The 19,108-nt window shown below is 33.8% G+C and overlaps 2 protein-coding genes across 6 annotated transcripts in view; one reads left to right on the top strand and one right to left on the bottom strand.

The window, feature by feature from the left end:
* The window catches only part of LOC144446045 (uncharacterized), a 41,391-nt gene that overhangs the window by 18,865 nt on the left and 3,418 nt on the right, over window positions 1-19,108 (bottom strand). For 3 of the 5 annotated variants that reach the window (XM_078135724.1, XM_078135727.1, XM_078135728.1), the window contains exon 2: window positions 1,710-2,276. In XM_078135724.1, the coding sequence (XP_077991850.1) occupies window positions 1,710-2,165 (456 nt within the window). In that variant the 5' untranslated portion in view covers window positions 2,166-2,276. Of the gene's footprint in view, window positions 1-1,709; window positions 2,277-7,761; window positions 7,956-8,058; window positions 8,126-19,108 lie in introns of those variants that run through there. The other 2 variants (XM_078135725.1, XM_078135726.1) reach the window with 2 other exon arrangements.
* Window positions 3,561-4,310, top strand: LOC144445246 (uncharacterized). Its single transcript, XM_078134789.1, has one exon. The coding sequence runs from the start codon at window positions 3,561-3,563 to the stop codon at window positions 4,308-4,310; it is 750 nt and encodes a 249-aa protein (XP_077990915.1).

Genomic DNA, 19,108 nt, shown 5'->3' with positions numbered 1-19,108 from the left:
CAAGGTAAAATAGACACACACTATATACTACTATGGAAACAAGACTATAGGCAAGCAATAGACATTAACTAATACAGCTATGGAAAGCTTGCTGCAGACAAGATATGCACAAAACTAAAATACTGGTACTACAGAAAGCTTACTTTAGACATAGACAAGGAAGAAATTATGATACACACAAATATTAATAACTACTACATGGACAAAACCTTTGGTAAACATGTTTTGAAAAAGTGTTAACATCTGGGATTGTCATTTTGGGGCAATATAAACTCATTTATCAGTTAAATGGTACAAAACACATACAAGTAATGATAACAACATAAAAACACTATAATGACATACAGCTGTACTTCTTAAACGTAACACAACAAAAAAACAACATTATCAAAATGAACAGATTTTGGAAGGGATATTAAAAGGCTATCATTACACATTTTATCAAATTGACCATGTTAGACTCCCTTATATTTTTCATCCTTCATATGGAATGAAATACAAGTAACATAGGGGGTCTTATTATACTAGTCATCTCTAACAAGACCCTTTATGTCATTTGTATTTTTCAAGCTGAATGGAACAAAAATATTTGGGAAGGACACACTTTTGTGAAAACAACCAGTGTGTATTTAAAGAAAATTTGAAGTGATCTCAAAGTTGTAGTGTATTTTCTCAGAATTGTGATGATGCAAATGCATGTTGTCATGGCAACAAGAGATGAATTTCACATTTTGAATTCTAAATGCATGCTACAACTTGGTTTTCACAACTGATTCATGTCATGTTGCACCGATGAGGTGATATAAAAAATGTATTAAGTTTATTCACTACATCTATTTCATCAATGGCATATTTACCTGTGTAAGTTTTTCCAGTGCTGCATGCAGTGAAAAAAATAAAAAAATATCAATATTAGTATGTTAGGCAGCCAGGTCAATAGACATCAGTATGGGAGTAGGGGTAAATCAGTTGTTTTGAACTCAGAAAACCACTCAATGTGATATGATCATCTGAGAATCACACAAAACTTTTACAGCTAATGCCCACTTTGTCTTATATTGGTCAAAAGATTTTAAGGAAGTTAAGATTGGAGACTGTACAAGATACCCTGGTAGTACCTGGCTTAAAGTAATAGTCACATGACAGAATTCACCAATCACATGCCTGCAAACTCACTGATAACTTATCATATAATACATTGAACCAATCATATGCCAGAAATCTGATTGCAGTGTCATGTGACAGAATGAACAAATCATATGACAGAAATCTGATTGAAGTGCCATGTGACAGAATGAACCAATCACTTGACAGAAATCTGATTGAAGTGTCATGTGACAGAATGAATCAATCACAGAGCAGACATCTTGGGCATTTGCAGTATATGTATTGTGTGTTAAACAACTGAGGATGGTTACCATGGTAATATTTTTGGGAAACATGCTTGGTATGGTTTGCATTTTTCTACTTAGATCCATCAACACAATCTTCAGCTGAGTTTACCTTTCACCTTTTTTCATTGGCTTGAAAATTATAAATCATTCAACAAAAAAGAGACAGCAAAAAATTTACAATTTAGTTGCTGTTATCTCAACAACATGTAGCAAGTGTCTGGTGAATCCAGCTGTCAATTGTGAGAGATGATCAATGTATGAAGCAACACCATGCGATATCTACACCGATGCAGAGAAAAGAAATGTAATAGCCACCAATGGATAAAGACTGTCCAATGCCAGGCTACCGCCTGCATCACTTGAATCGTCTCCGCCGTTCTGAAGGTCAAAATCATCCCACTCTAAGTCAGAGTCACTGGAATATATTTTATCTTTTTCTTCGTCTGAATCATGACGGACAGAATTAGCTCGTGAGCCTTCACTGCATAAATCATAATTATCCCACTCTAAATCACCATCGTCCAGATTACGAGGCCGTAATGGCTTGACATGTCTGCGTGGTATCAGCGGTGGCAAAGATGGCGTGGGAGGAGGGAGAGGTGGAGGGACGGTCACATGACCCCCAAATTGTGGAAAAGCACGTACATGAACCAGTCCAGTTGGTCTTGGTAAGCGATACAGATTAGAAGGAGCAACGGGATAATGCCCTTCACCTGTATGCCGTAAATACGGTAAATGATACATCGGTACTCTTGGTAATGTTGGCCACATGAGGGCAGACTTGTTGGAGTGGTTGACGATTGGTACGACTATGAACTACATTAGATATCAATCCAGCAGACGGCCTACATATGTACATAGCTTCCAAACTGAAATTAGTATCTGAAACAAAAAAGAGAGAAACACACTGTTACTTTTGATGAAAATATATCAGTCTTGGTATAATTCTCATTACCTGCAAAAGAATGTTTAACACGAGGCAGAATCATAAAAATATATTGATTTGATCTATGTGTGTTTGTCTTTGTTGGGTTTACAGTTGGAAAGAGATAGTGTTATGTCTCTGTTTTCTTCTTTTCGAATCAAAATCTTTATGTATACAGGTTTGTTTGTTTGTTTGTTTTTCCTTTCCTTTATTTGTAGAAGTTTTGAATATGTAAGAAATCCAAAGGAACAGTGAAAATGCCCAGATAATATCTGTATTCTGGTTATTATCACATGTATTGGCAGGGTTGGATTAGATAAGTTGGCAGAAAACAATTTTTCGATCCCCTTCCCATTTATTTATGTAATCATACTATCTTTACTGACTTGTATTATTTGTATGTGGGAATAAAGTCATATATATAATTTGATTTCTTGCACTCCTCACAGTACACATGATTTACTGACACTAAACCTTTAAAGGCCCATTTCGGATTAGTCTTAAAATCTAAGTGTGAAAACCGGTAGTTTGGTAGAGCTATAGAAAAAGTGGACCAGAACAAAAGAATGATACCATGTAATCCTCCTTAAGATAACACTAATGTGATGACCTGGGACTGAAACATACCCCTTTAAAAGGCCAACTTCAGATCAGGATTAAGATATGAAAACCTGTCAGATGACAGAACTTTAGAAAAATTTGGCACAGAACAAAGAATGATCCTATGTAATCCTTATTAAGATAAACACTAACGCAATGACCTAGGATTGAAACATAGCCCTTTAAAGACCACCTTCAGATTAGCATTAATATCTACATGTGAAAAGCTGTCGGATGGCAGAGCTATAGAAAAATTTGGCCCAGAACAAGAGAATGACCCCATCCATATTCAGATAACGATAATGCAATGACCTAGGATTGAAACATACCCCTTTAAAGACCACCTTCAGATTAGCATTAATATCTACATGTGAAGAGCTGTCGGATGGCAGAGCTACAGAAAAACTTGGCCCAGAACAAAATAATGATCCCATCCTTATTTAGATAACATTACCGCAATGACCTGGGATTGAAACAAACCCTTCAAAAGGACAAGAGTACAGGAACAAACTCTGTAATGTTCTAAAAATAGTCTGCAATAAAGTCAGTGAACAGGTTCAGTATATATCTATGTTGTTTGTAGGCAACCAGATGATGTACGTACCTCTCTCGAGGAATGTATCGACGATGTACGTGGCTGGATGAAGTCAAATCTACTCATTCTGAACGATGACAAAACGGAAGTTGTCCATTTCTCGTCAAGCTTGAAACCTGATGCAACAGAACTGTCTAGCCTAAGGATCGGTGACATTGATATCATCCCTTCGAACTCGGTCCGTAATCTTGGCATGATTTTAAATAGGAATGGTGCTATGTCTGATCACATAAACCAAGTTTGTAGAAAAGCCCACTACTCATTATACAGAATTGGCAAGATCCGTAAACTTCTCGATCGGGACACTACCGAGACATTGATCCATGCATTTGTAACAACTCAGTTAGATTATTGTAATAGTCTCTTGTATGGAATTAACAAAGATCAGCTTCACCGTTTGCAATCTCTTCAAAACGCTGCAGCACGTTTAGTTAGTCGTTCCCGTAAATTTGACCATATTACACCTGTATTAGTTGATTTACATTGGCTGCCAGTAGAAGCACGTATTAAGTTCAAGGTTATGTTAATTACTTTTAAAGTAATCAGAGGCTTTGCACCAGTGTATTTGACAGAGCTGATAGAGCAGTATGTTCCTTCTAGAGATCTCCGCTCTGCAGACAAGTTACGTCTGATTCCACCCCGCGGTACATTCAGTAAGACATACGGCCAGAGAGCCTTTTCAGTTTGCGCGCCATCACTGTGGAATAAGTTACCTGTAGAGATTCGTACTGCAAGGAATGTTGAGTCTTTTAAACGCGGTTTGAAAACCTATCTTTTTAATATGTATTATCAGTGATTCGTTTTTTGCTTTGCTGTACATTTATTTCCCCGCAGGACTGTGTGTTCTTTACCCTACCACTTGCAATGTGTATTTTTTAAATTTTGCATATTCTTTTTAGAGTTTCTGTACATCGCACTGTGACGTATGTGTAGTGCGTTTTCTAAGAAATTAAAATAATAATAATAATAATAATATCTCTCTAGTCCATGTGTGATAATAAATTATAACTTAATGATTCCTATGTTCTCTTTACTCCTGGTATCTCTTGTTCTCTTCTCATTACTATCTCAGCTGTTCTCATTATCCATCTCTTCCCAATGTTAGAAGTAGGACACTTTTTAGAATGGCAACAGTTTCTCTTTCAATAATAATAATGTAATAATATTCATAAATTTTATTCATCCAAATTAAATTCGGAAATTCAAATATGGTTGCAAATTGTACTCCCCCCCCCCCCCACCCCACCCAAGTGCTCTAGTGCTAAAGCAGGAGAAAACTGGAATATTTGGAGAAAACCTACATTGTTCTGTAGGGTCAAACTGAGCACCACACTTCTTACATACAGATCTGGGAATTTTTTAATCAAACCCAGTCTACTCTGGGCAGTGCAAACCCAGACTGCAGTGATGAGAGGCACTCGAGCTCATCATTTGGCTACCAACAATATAAACATGTACAAAGAAGAACATGGAAAGGAAACAAATATAGTCCATAATAGTTTTCATCATGAACATGTACGGTCTGATGGTCTGATAGTCTGATATTAGATGAGGATTAAAATTTCGGAGTGAAAACCATTTGTCTCACAAAGTTATAGAAAAGATGATTCCAAACAAAAGAATAATACTATGTAATCATTAAGACTCCATTGATAAGATAATACTAATATGAGAACCTGGGATTGAAACATTGGCCTTTATAAAGTCACATTAACTTGAACAATATTTTGGGGGTAAATTAATCATTCCAGTGTGATACAACCAATCAAGTAAATTACTTATTTCCTAATATCCACTTTGACTACATTTTTTAATCTTAGGCAAATACCCCTTGTTTTACCAATTATGTATATTGATAAATTTTGTCAATTAAATTACTTCACAAAAACAGAAAAGTTAAATTGAGTACACTGTTCTTTTTCTTTCTTCATAATGTACATTGTAGCAGCTTGAGTATACACAATGTCATGTAACTTACAATAAAATTCCCCAGTTCTCAGTATCAGCTTTTATTTGCATGCTGAGCTCCTTTAGATCGTTTCTATTAAAGTCAATGTCCTTTGTGTAATGTGGATTCCACAACTGAAAAGCATATAATATTCTGCACAGAGCTTGACTACAGAGGTGAATAACTTCATAATGACAAATTTAGATTCACGTCATATATTCCCTTTGATAATATGATGATAATGCTTTTTTAAAATATATATTTGATATTTTTGATATGCTGAGCTCCTTCAGATTGTTTACATTAAAGTCAATGTCCTTTGTGTAATGTGGATTCAACAATTGAATAGCACATAATATTCTGCACAGAGCTTGACTAAAGAGTTGAATAACTTCACAATGACAAATTTAGATTCACGTCATATATTCCCTTTGATAATATGATGATAATGATTTTTTTAAATATATATTTGATATTTTTGATATGCTGAGCTCCTTTAGATTGTTTACAATAAAGTCAATGTCCTTTGTGTAATGTGGATTCCACAATTGAATAGCATATAATATTATGCACAGAGCTTGACTACAGAACTTCACAATGACAAATTTAGATTCATATAAAATATTCCCTATAATGAAATCACAATGATGTTATAATTGTTATTTTTTGTTTTTTGATTTATTTGTTTTGTTTTCAGATATCAAGAATCTTGCTTAACTTTTTAGAGTACGGATACTGATATGATAAAATGCTTATAGTTACAATTTATTCTAATTTACAATTTACATATATATTGTTGTGTTCATAATTTTTCCCAGCAAAATAAAACTTACAATTTTTTATTCAGGTATGTGTCCATGATGTCAAACAAATAAAGACACATTTGTGTGTAATATTATTTAATTGTGGTCAGTTTAAACAACTGTAGCACTTAAAATCACCATCTAATAACTTTTACTAGTAAATAAATACGGGTCATGAAAGAGTAATCAGACCTCACGTAGGCAAGTTTATTGACACAAGTGTGATATCAACTCCTGACTACAAATGGCCGACATTAACTCAAGAACACATCAACTGAATCCTAGGGGTACAAAACAGATTCTATGATGATTTATACGAGGTATATTCAGTACATCAACATCTCCTGATGAGTGATTTACTCACGAAACAGGCTTGTAGAGACGAAAAACCCAACTTGATTTTCTTCTACCCTCAACATATACTCCGCTCTGCGTGCAGACGTATCAAGCACTGTACTACGGACATATCTTACCACTGATATATATATATATATATATATATATATATATATATATATATATATATATATATATATATATATATATATATATATATATATATATATATATATATATATATATATATATATATATATATATATATATATATATATATATATATATATACATGTATACACACACACATATATGAATTGAGAAATACATGACTAATAGAATAACATACATGTAACACTAAATAAAACCAAAGTTGAAAGTGATGATACCCTTCATTTAGTAACCATAGTTACATATCTGGTTACACCCTAATCCTGCCGCAGCTATTATCTTTACATTAACTTGACCTGAAGAGGGTTAAAGGCCCATGTTAGGTTTGGATTCAAATTTGGTCGAGAAATGTAATTGTCAGGCAGTATTATAGAAAAATTTGGTCCTGAGGAACCTTTGCAGTTTTAATAGTAAGAAATTTGACAAGTTAGTTCAATAGTTGGTTGTAATAAATTATAGCTAAATAAATTTACAGACGATTGAAGACATGAATGGTTGGTTTAAGACATTAGTACTTAAAAATTCCCAGACACATTATGTTGTCTTTAAAACTAACAAGAAATTAAATATACATAATCTTGTAATTAAATTACTCTAGACTTACTAATAAGTTAGTTATATTTGCTTGGATTTTCCAGACAAGTGTCATCATTTCAAATTCCTATAGTCTAGGGCAAAATCTACTAGACGGCTTCTAATCTGGTCTGATGTTGGAGTCTGTCAAATGTGACACATAAAAAAATAATATTGTCTGTCTACACACATATTATTATCTCTAGATGTAATTTATACATCTATCTATCATAACTTGTCCTTACTTATAATTTGGGAAACCTTTTGTATAATTAGTACAATATTAGTATTCAATGTCTTGTTAGTTTTTAGAACCCTGGAATGAAAAAGTCGAGTAAATTTGCATAATTTTGTGTTTAAGTAATCACAAGTTTGGATGGAACCAAAACACTTTTGAGAAGAACTTGAATACTTACATTATAGTCTGCCCTTCACAAAGACACTGTTATTTGCCAAATGACATGAACTTTGACGATTCCAATTTATGAGTTACAGTTCACTGAAGTGTAAGTTTACTAATGTTGAAGTCTACATCGAGACATGTCTGGGTCTGAGTTTTAAATGGACTGCATACGCAGTAGAAACAACAACCCCAAAATGGTATGTGTTAGTCATTTTCATATCTCGATTACTCTGACATCGTTGACTTGCATGACAAATCATTGTCTATAAATACATAGTGAACTTGTCATGACTAATTTGACGGGGCTTACCTTAGTATTTGGCAATAAGTACACAAACTGAACAACAGGAAAAGACGGTGACATGACAGTGGAAATCTGGAATACTGTACTGTAACTGATACCAGTAACTGCATACGTCACAATATGACTACATTCTAAGACATGTATGGTATGTCCTCACTCTGTCTCAGCTTGCTTCACACTAAATAACAACAACATCCTCCGATAAAAACGTAGATTTTCTTTTCTCTGTCGACACTTGAAATTCCAATACTATAACCACTTGAACAATGGTTCGTGTAACTTTATCGATAAAGTACCCCAACAGAAATGCCTCCATATTTGGGTTTATTATGAACAACAAAATACACTTCAACTACTTTTATACTCAGTTCATGAACCATTTCTCAAGTTTAGAAAATAGGCTATAATAATATCATAATTATGCGTAAAGGTCTAATTTGCATATAAATAGAGGTCCGCATAACATGACGGTCATTATGCGAGATGACTTTCATCATATAACAACTTACAGATGTCATAGATTACCTATGAAACTACAATTTTAGAGTATTGCAGATTTTTTTATTTTCTAATGTTGGAATACGGTATTATGAATATATAAGAAAGAAATCTGTCACAGTATTTTTTAGAATAGTTGCGTTTTAGGGAGAGTCACTGCAATTGAGAAAATACTGGCTTGATACACATTGGGAAATGTTGAGACTCTGACCCAGGACTGAAAACTAGTTGATTAACGTTGCCATATGGATGAGAATTTGGTATTTATTTTGGATTTTTATTTGATAAAACAACTTCACTATGTTTTATACTTGAAAAAATAATGTGAAATGACATATACCAAGTCCATGTTCACATCTCAATAAACGGCAAAACATTAAACAATGTGTAAAATGTTTGTTATTGTACGTACAATAACAAACTTTTTACACTTTTTGTATCTTTTTGCAGTGTATTGAGTTATGAACATGGACTTGGTATATGTTCTTTCACATTATTTTTTCAAGTGTAAAAACATAGTGAAGTTGTTTTATCAAATAAAAATCCAAAATAAATACCAAATTCTCATCCATATGGCCACTTTAATTAACACAAGCCAAGTTAAACATTTTTGAACAAAAATATGGTATTTCTACCCCAGTGATTCTAAGTCATAGCAATGCACATTTGTGTAGTTTGTTCCATGGTGCTCTCACAATATTGAGTTAAAACATTCAAAACTGACTTTATTTTTATTTGATTTTTATAATTATCCTTGGCGAAGTATATTATGGTGCATCAATATTTTTCTTCATTCATTCAGAATACTGTATACTCCTGACCTAAGTTTTTTTTCACTATTGGTCTTTCCAAATTTTTTGTATAGAAATTTGATATCAATTCTACCTTTGTATTTTCAAAATGAAACTTTATTATTTCAAAAATATTTACATACTGAAAATAGACACCCTTCTTGCTCACTATATAAGAAAACCTCATCTGAAGATCTCATTCAACAATTGGTCTTAAAATTTTATTTTTTCAATAAATTTTCGGAGCCAAAGGTGATATCTGAACGTATCCTGTTACTATCGGTTACAGCTGTCATTAAATTATATTACATTAATATATGTATATTTATACAACATTCAAGCCAGGTCGAAGATGTGCCAACAGGATGTTCTACGTTACAACATGCATAGATGTCGCTGGTCATGCGGTTCTTGAAATATGAGTCAAAATTATTTTACAAATTATGTTTGAGGAGGTATAATTATATTATTCTGCAATACTTTCTTCATTCAACCAGAAGATATTCCTGACCTAAGGGTTTGTCACTACTCGTCTTTCAATTCATAGTCACAAGTCCCCTTAGGTCATTGATATTTCACTACTCAGCTTTCAACTTATAGTGACAAGTCCCCTTAGGTCACTCATATTTCACCACTCAGCTTTCAACTCACACCAACAAGTCTCCTTAGGTCATTGATATTTCACTACCCATCTTTCAACTCATAGTGACAAGTCTCCTTAGGTCATCCATATTTCACTACCCATCTTTCAACTCATAGTGACAAGTCCCCTTAGGTCACTCATATTTCACCACTCAGCTTTCAACTCATACTGACAAGTCCCCTTAGGTCATAGATATTTCACTACCCATCTTTCAACCATAGTGACAAGTCCCCTTAGGTCACTCATATTTCACTATTCATCTTTAAACTCATAGTGACAAGTCCCCTTAGGTCACTCATATTTCACTACTCATAGTGAAAAGTTCACTAATAATAGGTCATTTGTATCTTACTTGGCTGAAAGAAGAAAAACATTTGGGAAAATAATATCTGATTACACACATGCTGTTATGTATTTATACTGTACTCCATATAAACAAGAAAAAGAAGCGTTGCCTTGATGATAATACGGGCTATCAATCAGACCAAGGAGAAAGAGTTCAGCAGATTTATTATATTTCATGTTTACTACATACTTGTCATTTGTGATATCGTTTCTATATAAACTAAGTACTGGCCTTGCATTGTGTAGATATGAATAGTTAAAGGTCTATGTTTCAATCCCGGGTTATCACAGTGTTCAGGGTATTACATGGCATCATTCTTTTGTTCTGAGCCAAATTTTTTTATAGCTCTGCAAAACAATTGTATTTCACACCTAGATCTTAATCCTAATCCTAAGTGGATTTTGATGAAACAGATTAAGCCTTTGTCAGATTTTAATCCTAATCCTATATGGATCTTTGATATAACAGATCAAGCTGTTGTCAGATTTTAATCCAGCAAAGTATTATTGACTTTATGTCAAGAAAGCTGGCTCTATCATTAAAATGTCCATGTGGATGAAGATTGAGTATTTATTTTGGATTTTTAATTGACCGAGCACTAAAGTCTAAACAGAGGGTGAATTCTGTAAACCTTGTACCATGTACTGTACATTTTGTATACCCGTATACCCGAGTAAACAACCTGTGGGAACTTGAAGGGAGATTTCATCCAGTTCATGTCTCTAACCATAGATTCAGGAATTCACTCCAGGGTGTGGTTTATACCATAACAAAAACACTGCTACCTCAGACTTAGTCTAGTTCCTGACGACCGTGGTCCGATTTTACACTACATTATCTTCACACATTACATCTAGTCAATGTCGTTACTCTAGGCTTTAATGTGGTTCCACCCCATGCTGGGGGAAGTGCAAATGGCGCATGTCGGTAGTAATCCATCACAAATTGACAGGCTGTCGTCATCGATCATTAATATTCATTGGTATTATCTAGGACTGATATATTATACAAATGTCCAACCGAATTCAACATGTTCCATCTCCAGTCTGCGACAACATCATCATGTTTATATGAACACTGTGGGGAGGGGGGGGGGGGCAGAGAATTCTGTGGTTGAGTAACAATTGACTAGACATAATGTATGAAGATAATGTAGTGTAAAATTGGAATATGGTCGTCAGGAACTAGACTACTTCAGACTGTCGAAAGACAGAGTTCACTGACGTATGTACACAGTCCTGACGTACGTTCTGACTCAATGAAATCAATCTAGTTGATTATACATGCTGTGTGATTCATATCCTATCTTGTCATCACGGCTTCTCTCTCAAATATCATAAGTTTACATCAATGTGTTGACCATGAGACAATGTTTTAAAATAACCAATGACATTCCTAGCTCCCATTACATGTCCCTAGTTTGCAACGCTTTGTTTATGTACATATATCTTGCTGCAGTATCATTATCTAGTTTGAATTGTATGTTGATGTACCACGTACTACATGTATATCAGGTACCTTACTCCACTATCACAATACCTTTTTGCATTGTATGTTAATGTCTACATGACAATGATGTATCAAGCTCCTACTGAGTCCTAGTAACTGATTTGCAACAATACATGTACGTTGATGTATGTGTATATCTAGCGCCTACAAATGTAGTTTAGAGCCATATGTTGCTGTGTAGCCAACCTGTAGACTTAAAGGACTAACACTATTTCTCCTATTTCTGCTATCCTAACTGACATTTTGATTTTATTGAATTTTCACTTGTCCTTCCAAGTCAACTCTGATTTTGGCATTCTACCATACAGCGTGATAGGTCGAATACATAATTAGATATATTTAAATCATGCAATCAAAATATGTAAATGTGACCGGTTGACCCACATATCTATAACTATATAACTGTCACTGTGTTTGTATTGATGTGTTGATGTATCTGTATATCTAGCTCCTAGTACCTACACTGTATAAAATTATGTATTTAACATACAAATTTTGAGACAAAATAACCCATGATGTTGATTGTTGTGAGTTCCAAGAACCGTAAAAAGTTAACATGTTAACACATTGCTTCAAATTATCTATTATTTGATGTTAACACTTTATACCTAATCAGACTGCAATCATTAACATACTTTGTTCTTGACTGGTTAAGTCGGGTTTTTTGAAATTCTTTATCTACAACTAAAAATTGCAGTGATCAAAAGCGAAATCTCATGAAATCTTAGGTGATTAATGTAAAGGATGTTATTCACGCCAATGATGCAACTATGCTGAAACTGCACATGCATGTCCATAATTTCTGTCCATTCACTCCCATGATGCAATTTTGCATCAACTGTCAATTCACTCCCATAATGCATTTTTGCATCAAGTCAATTCACTCCCATAATGCAATTTTGCATCAACTGTCAATTCACTCCCACAATGTACTTTTGCATCAACTGTCAATTCATCCCACTTAGCAATTTTGCATCAACTGTCAATTCATTCCCATAGTGCAATTTTGCATCCACTCTCCATTTAATCCCACTTAGCAATTTTGTGCTCTGTCCATCAACTTACAAGATGCAACTTTCTCTACAATATGTCCAGAAGATACCATGCACTCTCCAAGTTTGCACGCTATTTCAACTAACTCTTAACATACAACTTTTGGACTTATAACCATGACATTTTATGTTTTCATGTTACCTCTCCAACTTTTCAAAACCAAATGTTACTGGTGGACGACATTCTCAAACCAGCAACCTAAAACAAACTGAAGCCCTCCATCTCGATGTACTGAAAAGAAACTGATTGGTTTTCTTGACATATATACATGTATATGTATTGATGGCAAGCAGCTGACACAGAGTGTGAGGCCTACAAAGGTTGTCTTCACTGATAAAAGTTACTACTATAAATAGACAAGTCATGCCATCACAACCAGTTGATTACACTATGGAGGCAATCCAAAACAGATGTATCATAACTTAGTGCTATGTACTACAACCACACCCTAGGATTTCATGTCAGCTTTCTCTTTCTACAACATTTACACAAATCTTGTCATGTTCTAAAGAAGAGTATGATCAGTATGTTTTGTAATCAAATGACAAACCATCTAGAATCATCCAAAATAATTGCCATGTAAAAGCTTGCGTCTAGTCCTTTTGCAATCATTGAAGAAATTGAGTATTCTACCGTTCAAGGAAATCATCAATCCATATACTGTAAACCTGGAAATGTTCGCGTAAGCTTTATTTTCGCTAATTTCGCTACAAAACAAAAACGCGAAAATAAGTAGTAGTGAAAATATATATTTCTGAATAATGCAATGTACCAGTATGGTTATTAGTGAAAATTAATCTTTGTGAACTACATGAAGACTGTAAAATCACAAAATTTTCTAGTCATGAAAATATGCAGGTTTACAGTATTAGAAATTTTCCTATGAGGTTGTAACTGGCATTTGTCGGCCATTTTGAAATATAATATTTTATAACATTTAAGACTATGATCATCTTTGTTGACAAATATTACACCATGACAGTAGTGATTGCTTACATTCTTTTTGATTTTAATTGAGAATGGATTGGAGTTTTATTTGTCTTTAGCAAAGTAACGGCAAAAGTTTAAGACTTCCATTATCATGGCTACGTTGAAGCATTTTTAGACATATTCCTTAGTCTTCAGTCGAGTACAACACACATTCCTATATTTCTGGTGCCATCTGCTGCACTGACTACAGCTGGCCATGGTAGACATGAAATAATTCTTGGTATATGGCACAGAATTTATGCCAGCAAAAAATTAGGTCATTTTTCATGCCTTTTGATTCAACAATTATTTTCTCTTTTCATGAGTGAACAAATGAGAAAACAGTGTATGAAATTATTAACACAAATTATCATTAAACAGACTAATTGCAAGAAAAGGTTTTCAAAGACTTTTTCTTCAACAGCTTTACATGTATGATGAGCTGTTTAAGTGTTTTGGTGTGAATACAATCAGAGGGGTAAATACCCATGACATGTTATCACTAATAAAGAGAAGATACATAAAGAACGAGAGAAAATAAATTTATCAATATGAAAGAAATGAATAATTGCAGAAGGAGATTTTTACTTGAACAGTTTCACTAGCATGATTAGTTAAGTTTTTGAGAGTGATGACTTTAAAACAGAAGACATTTGCACTTTAATCAACGAAGAATATGAAGAAGATGAAAAAGAATCAAATAAGTAACTATAAATTTATAAAAGAGTAAAGATTTTCCAAAGAAAACAAAACGTACTATGCCAAGATATCTTCCACATGGAATAATAGCTAGTGGCTTGACTGTTTCCTGTTTTCCTCTCTTCCAATTTTTTTTCTTCCTATTAAAATCTTATATAAAACAATGAATGTGTGTAATGCATTTATCAATTATTTTTGTGACTGATTCAGAAAATATCTGATACTATTTTCATGGTTTGTTTCAGACTTCAATCATTTCACCCTAATTCTGCAATAGCCATTGTCTTCTACTGGACAGGACTGAAGGAAGAGGATTAAATAAGAATTTAAGCATCATGGGTCTAATCATTAATGGATAAAAGTTTGCTTCTAAATTCAAGGAAAATGTTGTTATGTATTTGTGTGTCCTGGATTTGTTCTAAAACTGGGTATATTTTGTTTCAACATGTAAAACACGGCGTGTATTCCAACTATCATCATTAACATGCCACATGGTAACTTTATTTATCATCTAGTACTGTCCATATCTATGTTAAAGTTACATTAATCTTATATAGCAATGAATTATTCACAACACTTGCTATATACACTTTTATTCTCAGACTAGTAATCTGGAAAGAGACTGACACTTTGTATTTGGAACAAATGCTTAAAGGGGCACAAGCCGAGTTTACACGTATTTGGGCGTAGTTTTGGCTGTATAAGGTACTCACAGTATTGTACTTACTGAAGCACACTTAACCACCACTTGTAAATTGACTGAACTCAAACCTGGTATTAAGATATAATTTATGAACAATCCAATGACATAATTTATCATACATATCAAAAAATGTTCAGGAAACCCTACTATGGAATCAACTGTTCTAACAATGTCAGAAGACAATTGTAATGTCATAGAAGGCATGCATTGACATTAACATTATACATGAATATGGTTTCACGTAAGTATTTTCGTTTGAGTAAAAAACTAAAACTTATAAACTCAGCTTGTGCCACTTTAATCAATGTAACACAAACTTGAAAATTGTTATCTGAAATTTTTGACCACATTTCATTCTTTGTCAACAGATTGACCCATTTATCAGTAAACGTGATATGTGAGCTGAATAATTGGTTATAGGTGCCTGGAAGTTTGTATTGCCCACCGTCTCTGTTTTAGTGATGTTTAGTATGTCTGAATAATCTGTTGACAAAGACTGTAGTTTGCAGTCAAAAATTTCAGGTACTATTTCTAAATTTTGTGTTTGGAACAAAATACATTGGATTACCAACAGTGATTTCCACAGTACAGCCTTGCCTACAATGGTTTATTACCATCACCACATAATGAGCTTATTCCCAACACCATGGTCAAATTTTGGTAAAGTCTGCCATCACAATGACACAGAGTTGATGACCTCATAACATATTCATGATCCCAACTCCAATGATAAAATATATTGGTGAAGATAAACTTTAAGTTAAAAGAATATTTTCTCTGATTTTCACAATTTATACTTTGAATGTCTGGTTGTATCTGTCAAGTAATAATGTCGATGTTCCTTTTAAGAAGCAGTAATCTGAATTAGATAAAAATATATGAGCATCCACTGACTCAGTCTATCTTTCTAAATCTCTCTCTCTCTCTCTTTCTCTCTCTCTCTCTCTTCTCTCTCTCTCTCTCTCTCTCTCTCTCTCTCTAAAAGGTATTACTTTATAATTACACAATCATACTATCTTCAGTAAGAAGCAATGCTACCTACATTAGTGCAAATGCAGCTGAGCATGCATACACACACACACACACATACATGCATACACATATGCATGCATGCACACACACACACACACACACACACACACACACACACACACACTCACACATGATCATACACACATTCCTTCCTTCATCGAATGCTCAAAACTATACAACTTAAACTATAAAACTACAGTCTTACTTCTTGGTAATACACTCTGTCCAGTACTATAAACATCTAGATGAAACAAAGATGTCCTTGCATTATACTATCTACTACCATGTAGATCTGCAGTTAATAAGTTTAATTTTAGAAGAGATCACAGGTCAGAGGTCAGAGGTTATATCAAACGTCAGTCGTTATCCTTTCTCAGTGGAAGTCCTACATATATACTGGTACTAAGCTGACATAGTTCAAAAGACAGATTGCATTCAATTACCATTTATATCTCTTGAAAGCACATATTGTACAAGTGGAACGTGTGCATTTTTTGTAATTCTTAAAATTACAAGTAACTTGATGATCTTAACATATCTAAGCATCAGTTGTCACAGGCACTCATAGACTGGTATAATAATGAAAAAAGTATTTTCTCATCTGTCTTTATTTGGAGGTAGATCAGAAGGCAAGTTGATACAAGGCACTGCACAAACATTAAAGGGTAACATCACTTCACCAAATAAAGGCATTTTCATAAACTATGGGTTCTGGAGAGTCATTTCATGATTTTAGATCACCTACAATTACTTGCGATTGAAGACAAGCATCAAGTTGATCTATGGGCTATTGCATCATGGGAATCAGCAGAAATAACATTCATGGTTGAACAATGAATATTCATGAGAGATGTTTAACTGAAGGGAATAAGCACTCAGGAGTCATGAAACATACTATTATCAATACTAGATGAGTTATATGTGAGTATTTACGTTGACCCCAATCTGATTAAAATCAGATATAGTGTACATGGCACGATTTATTTTGGCTTTTACATTTACTGTCATCTGTTCTTTTGAGAGTGCCCTTAATTTCCCTACATCAGACGCAATACCATAGGTTTTCCTAAAGCACACACGAGCGCTGAGTGAATTCACACAATGAAAAAAACTGCGTAATGCACCAAAACACACGGGTACAGTCAATCATGTCCAGTGAATCATGTTCAAACATTTAAAAAAAGAAACTACATCTCTACACATACATGTAGACAGATCAAGAAAAATGAATTGTAAATAGTGTTGATAAAGTTTCATACAAAATATACATGTATCTTCCAAAACGTTCACATTCAGGTCTCTCATAATTGTCAAAATTTCTTAACACACCAACCCCTACAAAATGGCTGCTAATATCAATACATATTTGTACCATTTTACTTGATGTCAAAATATCTTGGATAAAATCTTTTTAAGGTGCTGACAAATCATGTTTTGTCTACAGATCCCACTCTAATTGATTTAATTTGTGTATGTAACATATTAATCAGCTGAAGTTTATTTCAATTAGTTCAAATCTATCAAAATCCTACTTCAGTCCAAGTTTATGCAAATGTTATCTTAATGAGTTTCAATTTATGCAATTTCCATCTTAATTACCTTCACTTTATGCAAACCTATCTTGCTATGTTTAATAATGTCTTGGTGAATTTTTTCTTATGCAAATCCTATGTTGATTAGTTTTGATAGCTTATGTAAATCTGTCTTTTTGAACTTCAGTTTATGTAAATCCTGACTTGTTCTGTGTAAATTTATGCAAAGTCTGTCAAATCCTGATGTTAACCCTATCTTACTTGTGAGTATTATGACAGAATCCCATGACATGCGAGTGCAAGTGTGGCATACATGTACTTGGGATATTTGCACGAGTGCTTGCAGTGTTTTCTGTGGCAGCACTTTCACAAACTTAGTGAGAAAACACTGCAAACTGAGCTCGAATGTAAATACCCCAGAGTACCCACACTTGCTCTCACGCAGCATGGGGTTCTGTTATTATTACATATGTTTATCTGAAACAACAAATTTTCATAGAAATGACAGTATGCGATCATGCACCATCAGGTAGAATGAACAATTGTGTGCTCATTTGCATCGGTCTAGCACTGCAGTGCAAATACCACTAGCACACGCATGCGCCAGTGCAAGTTATCTATGGTACATGTAATAAAATGCATTAATGCCAAAGTTAGAGAGTAGAAGAATAAATTAATAAATAGGTAAATAAAATGCAAATCCTAGCTTAATTACTTTCAGTTTATTCAAATCCTATATTAAGAAACGAAAACCCATTGTATCATGACTCACTCTCTCTCAATTTATAACACAGGTTACTAACTGAGTATGACCTATGACCATCTAAATGACCATGTGGCTTAATAACAGGAAATTGTTATCAAACTGACCAAGAATCATGAGAATGACATCATATTTCTGACACAAACATCAAACTGTCATGTCCTGGAATGACATGTATATGTAATATGCAATATTTTACTGCTCTGTTAACACGGAAAAGTTAGTCAGAACTTTGGAAACCCTTTGAGTTACGCTTTGTTGTTATAACTATCCAGTTCTCGTTTGTGTGTATGTATGAACATATGTATATATTCATATTCACGTGATAAAAAGGGTAGGTATGTATTAAAATATTTCAAAGTAATTATTTCCTATGTATAGATGTACTCTAACCCCACAGTACATACAATACATGATGGGTATCAGATAAGTTAATAGTCATTGGAAACCGCTAGTATATAAAATGTACGGACCTATCTATCTATAGAATATATACTAAGTATATATCGGCAATGGTT

The sequence above is a fragment of the Glandiceps talaboti genome, chromosome 14, assembly GCF_964340395.1.
Source record: "Glandiceps talaboti chromosome 14, keGlaTala1.1, whole genome shotgun sequence".
Classification (NCBI taxonomy): Eukaryota; Metazoa; Hemichordata; class Enteropneusta; family Spengelidae; genus Glandiceps; species Glandiceps talaboti.
The sequence above is the reverse complement of the archived record's forward strand: the minus strand, read 5'-3'. Positions and strand labels throughout refer to the sequence as shown.

Excerpts from the sequence above, each read along its gene's own strand:
- LOC144445246 (XM_078134789.1), top strand. The coding sequence starts at position 3,561 with ATGAAGTCAAATCTACTCATTCTGAACGATGACAAAACGGAAGTTGTC.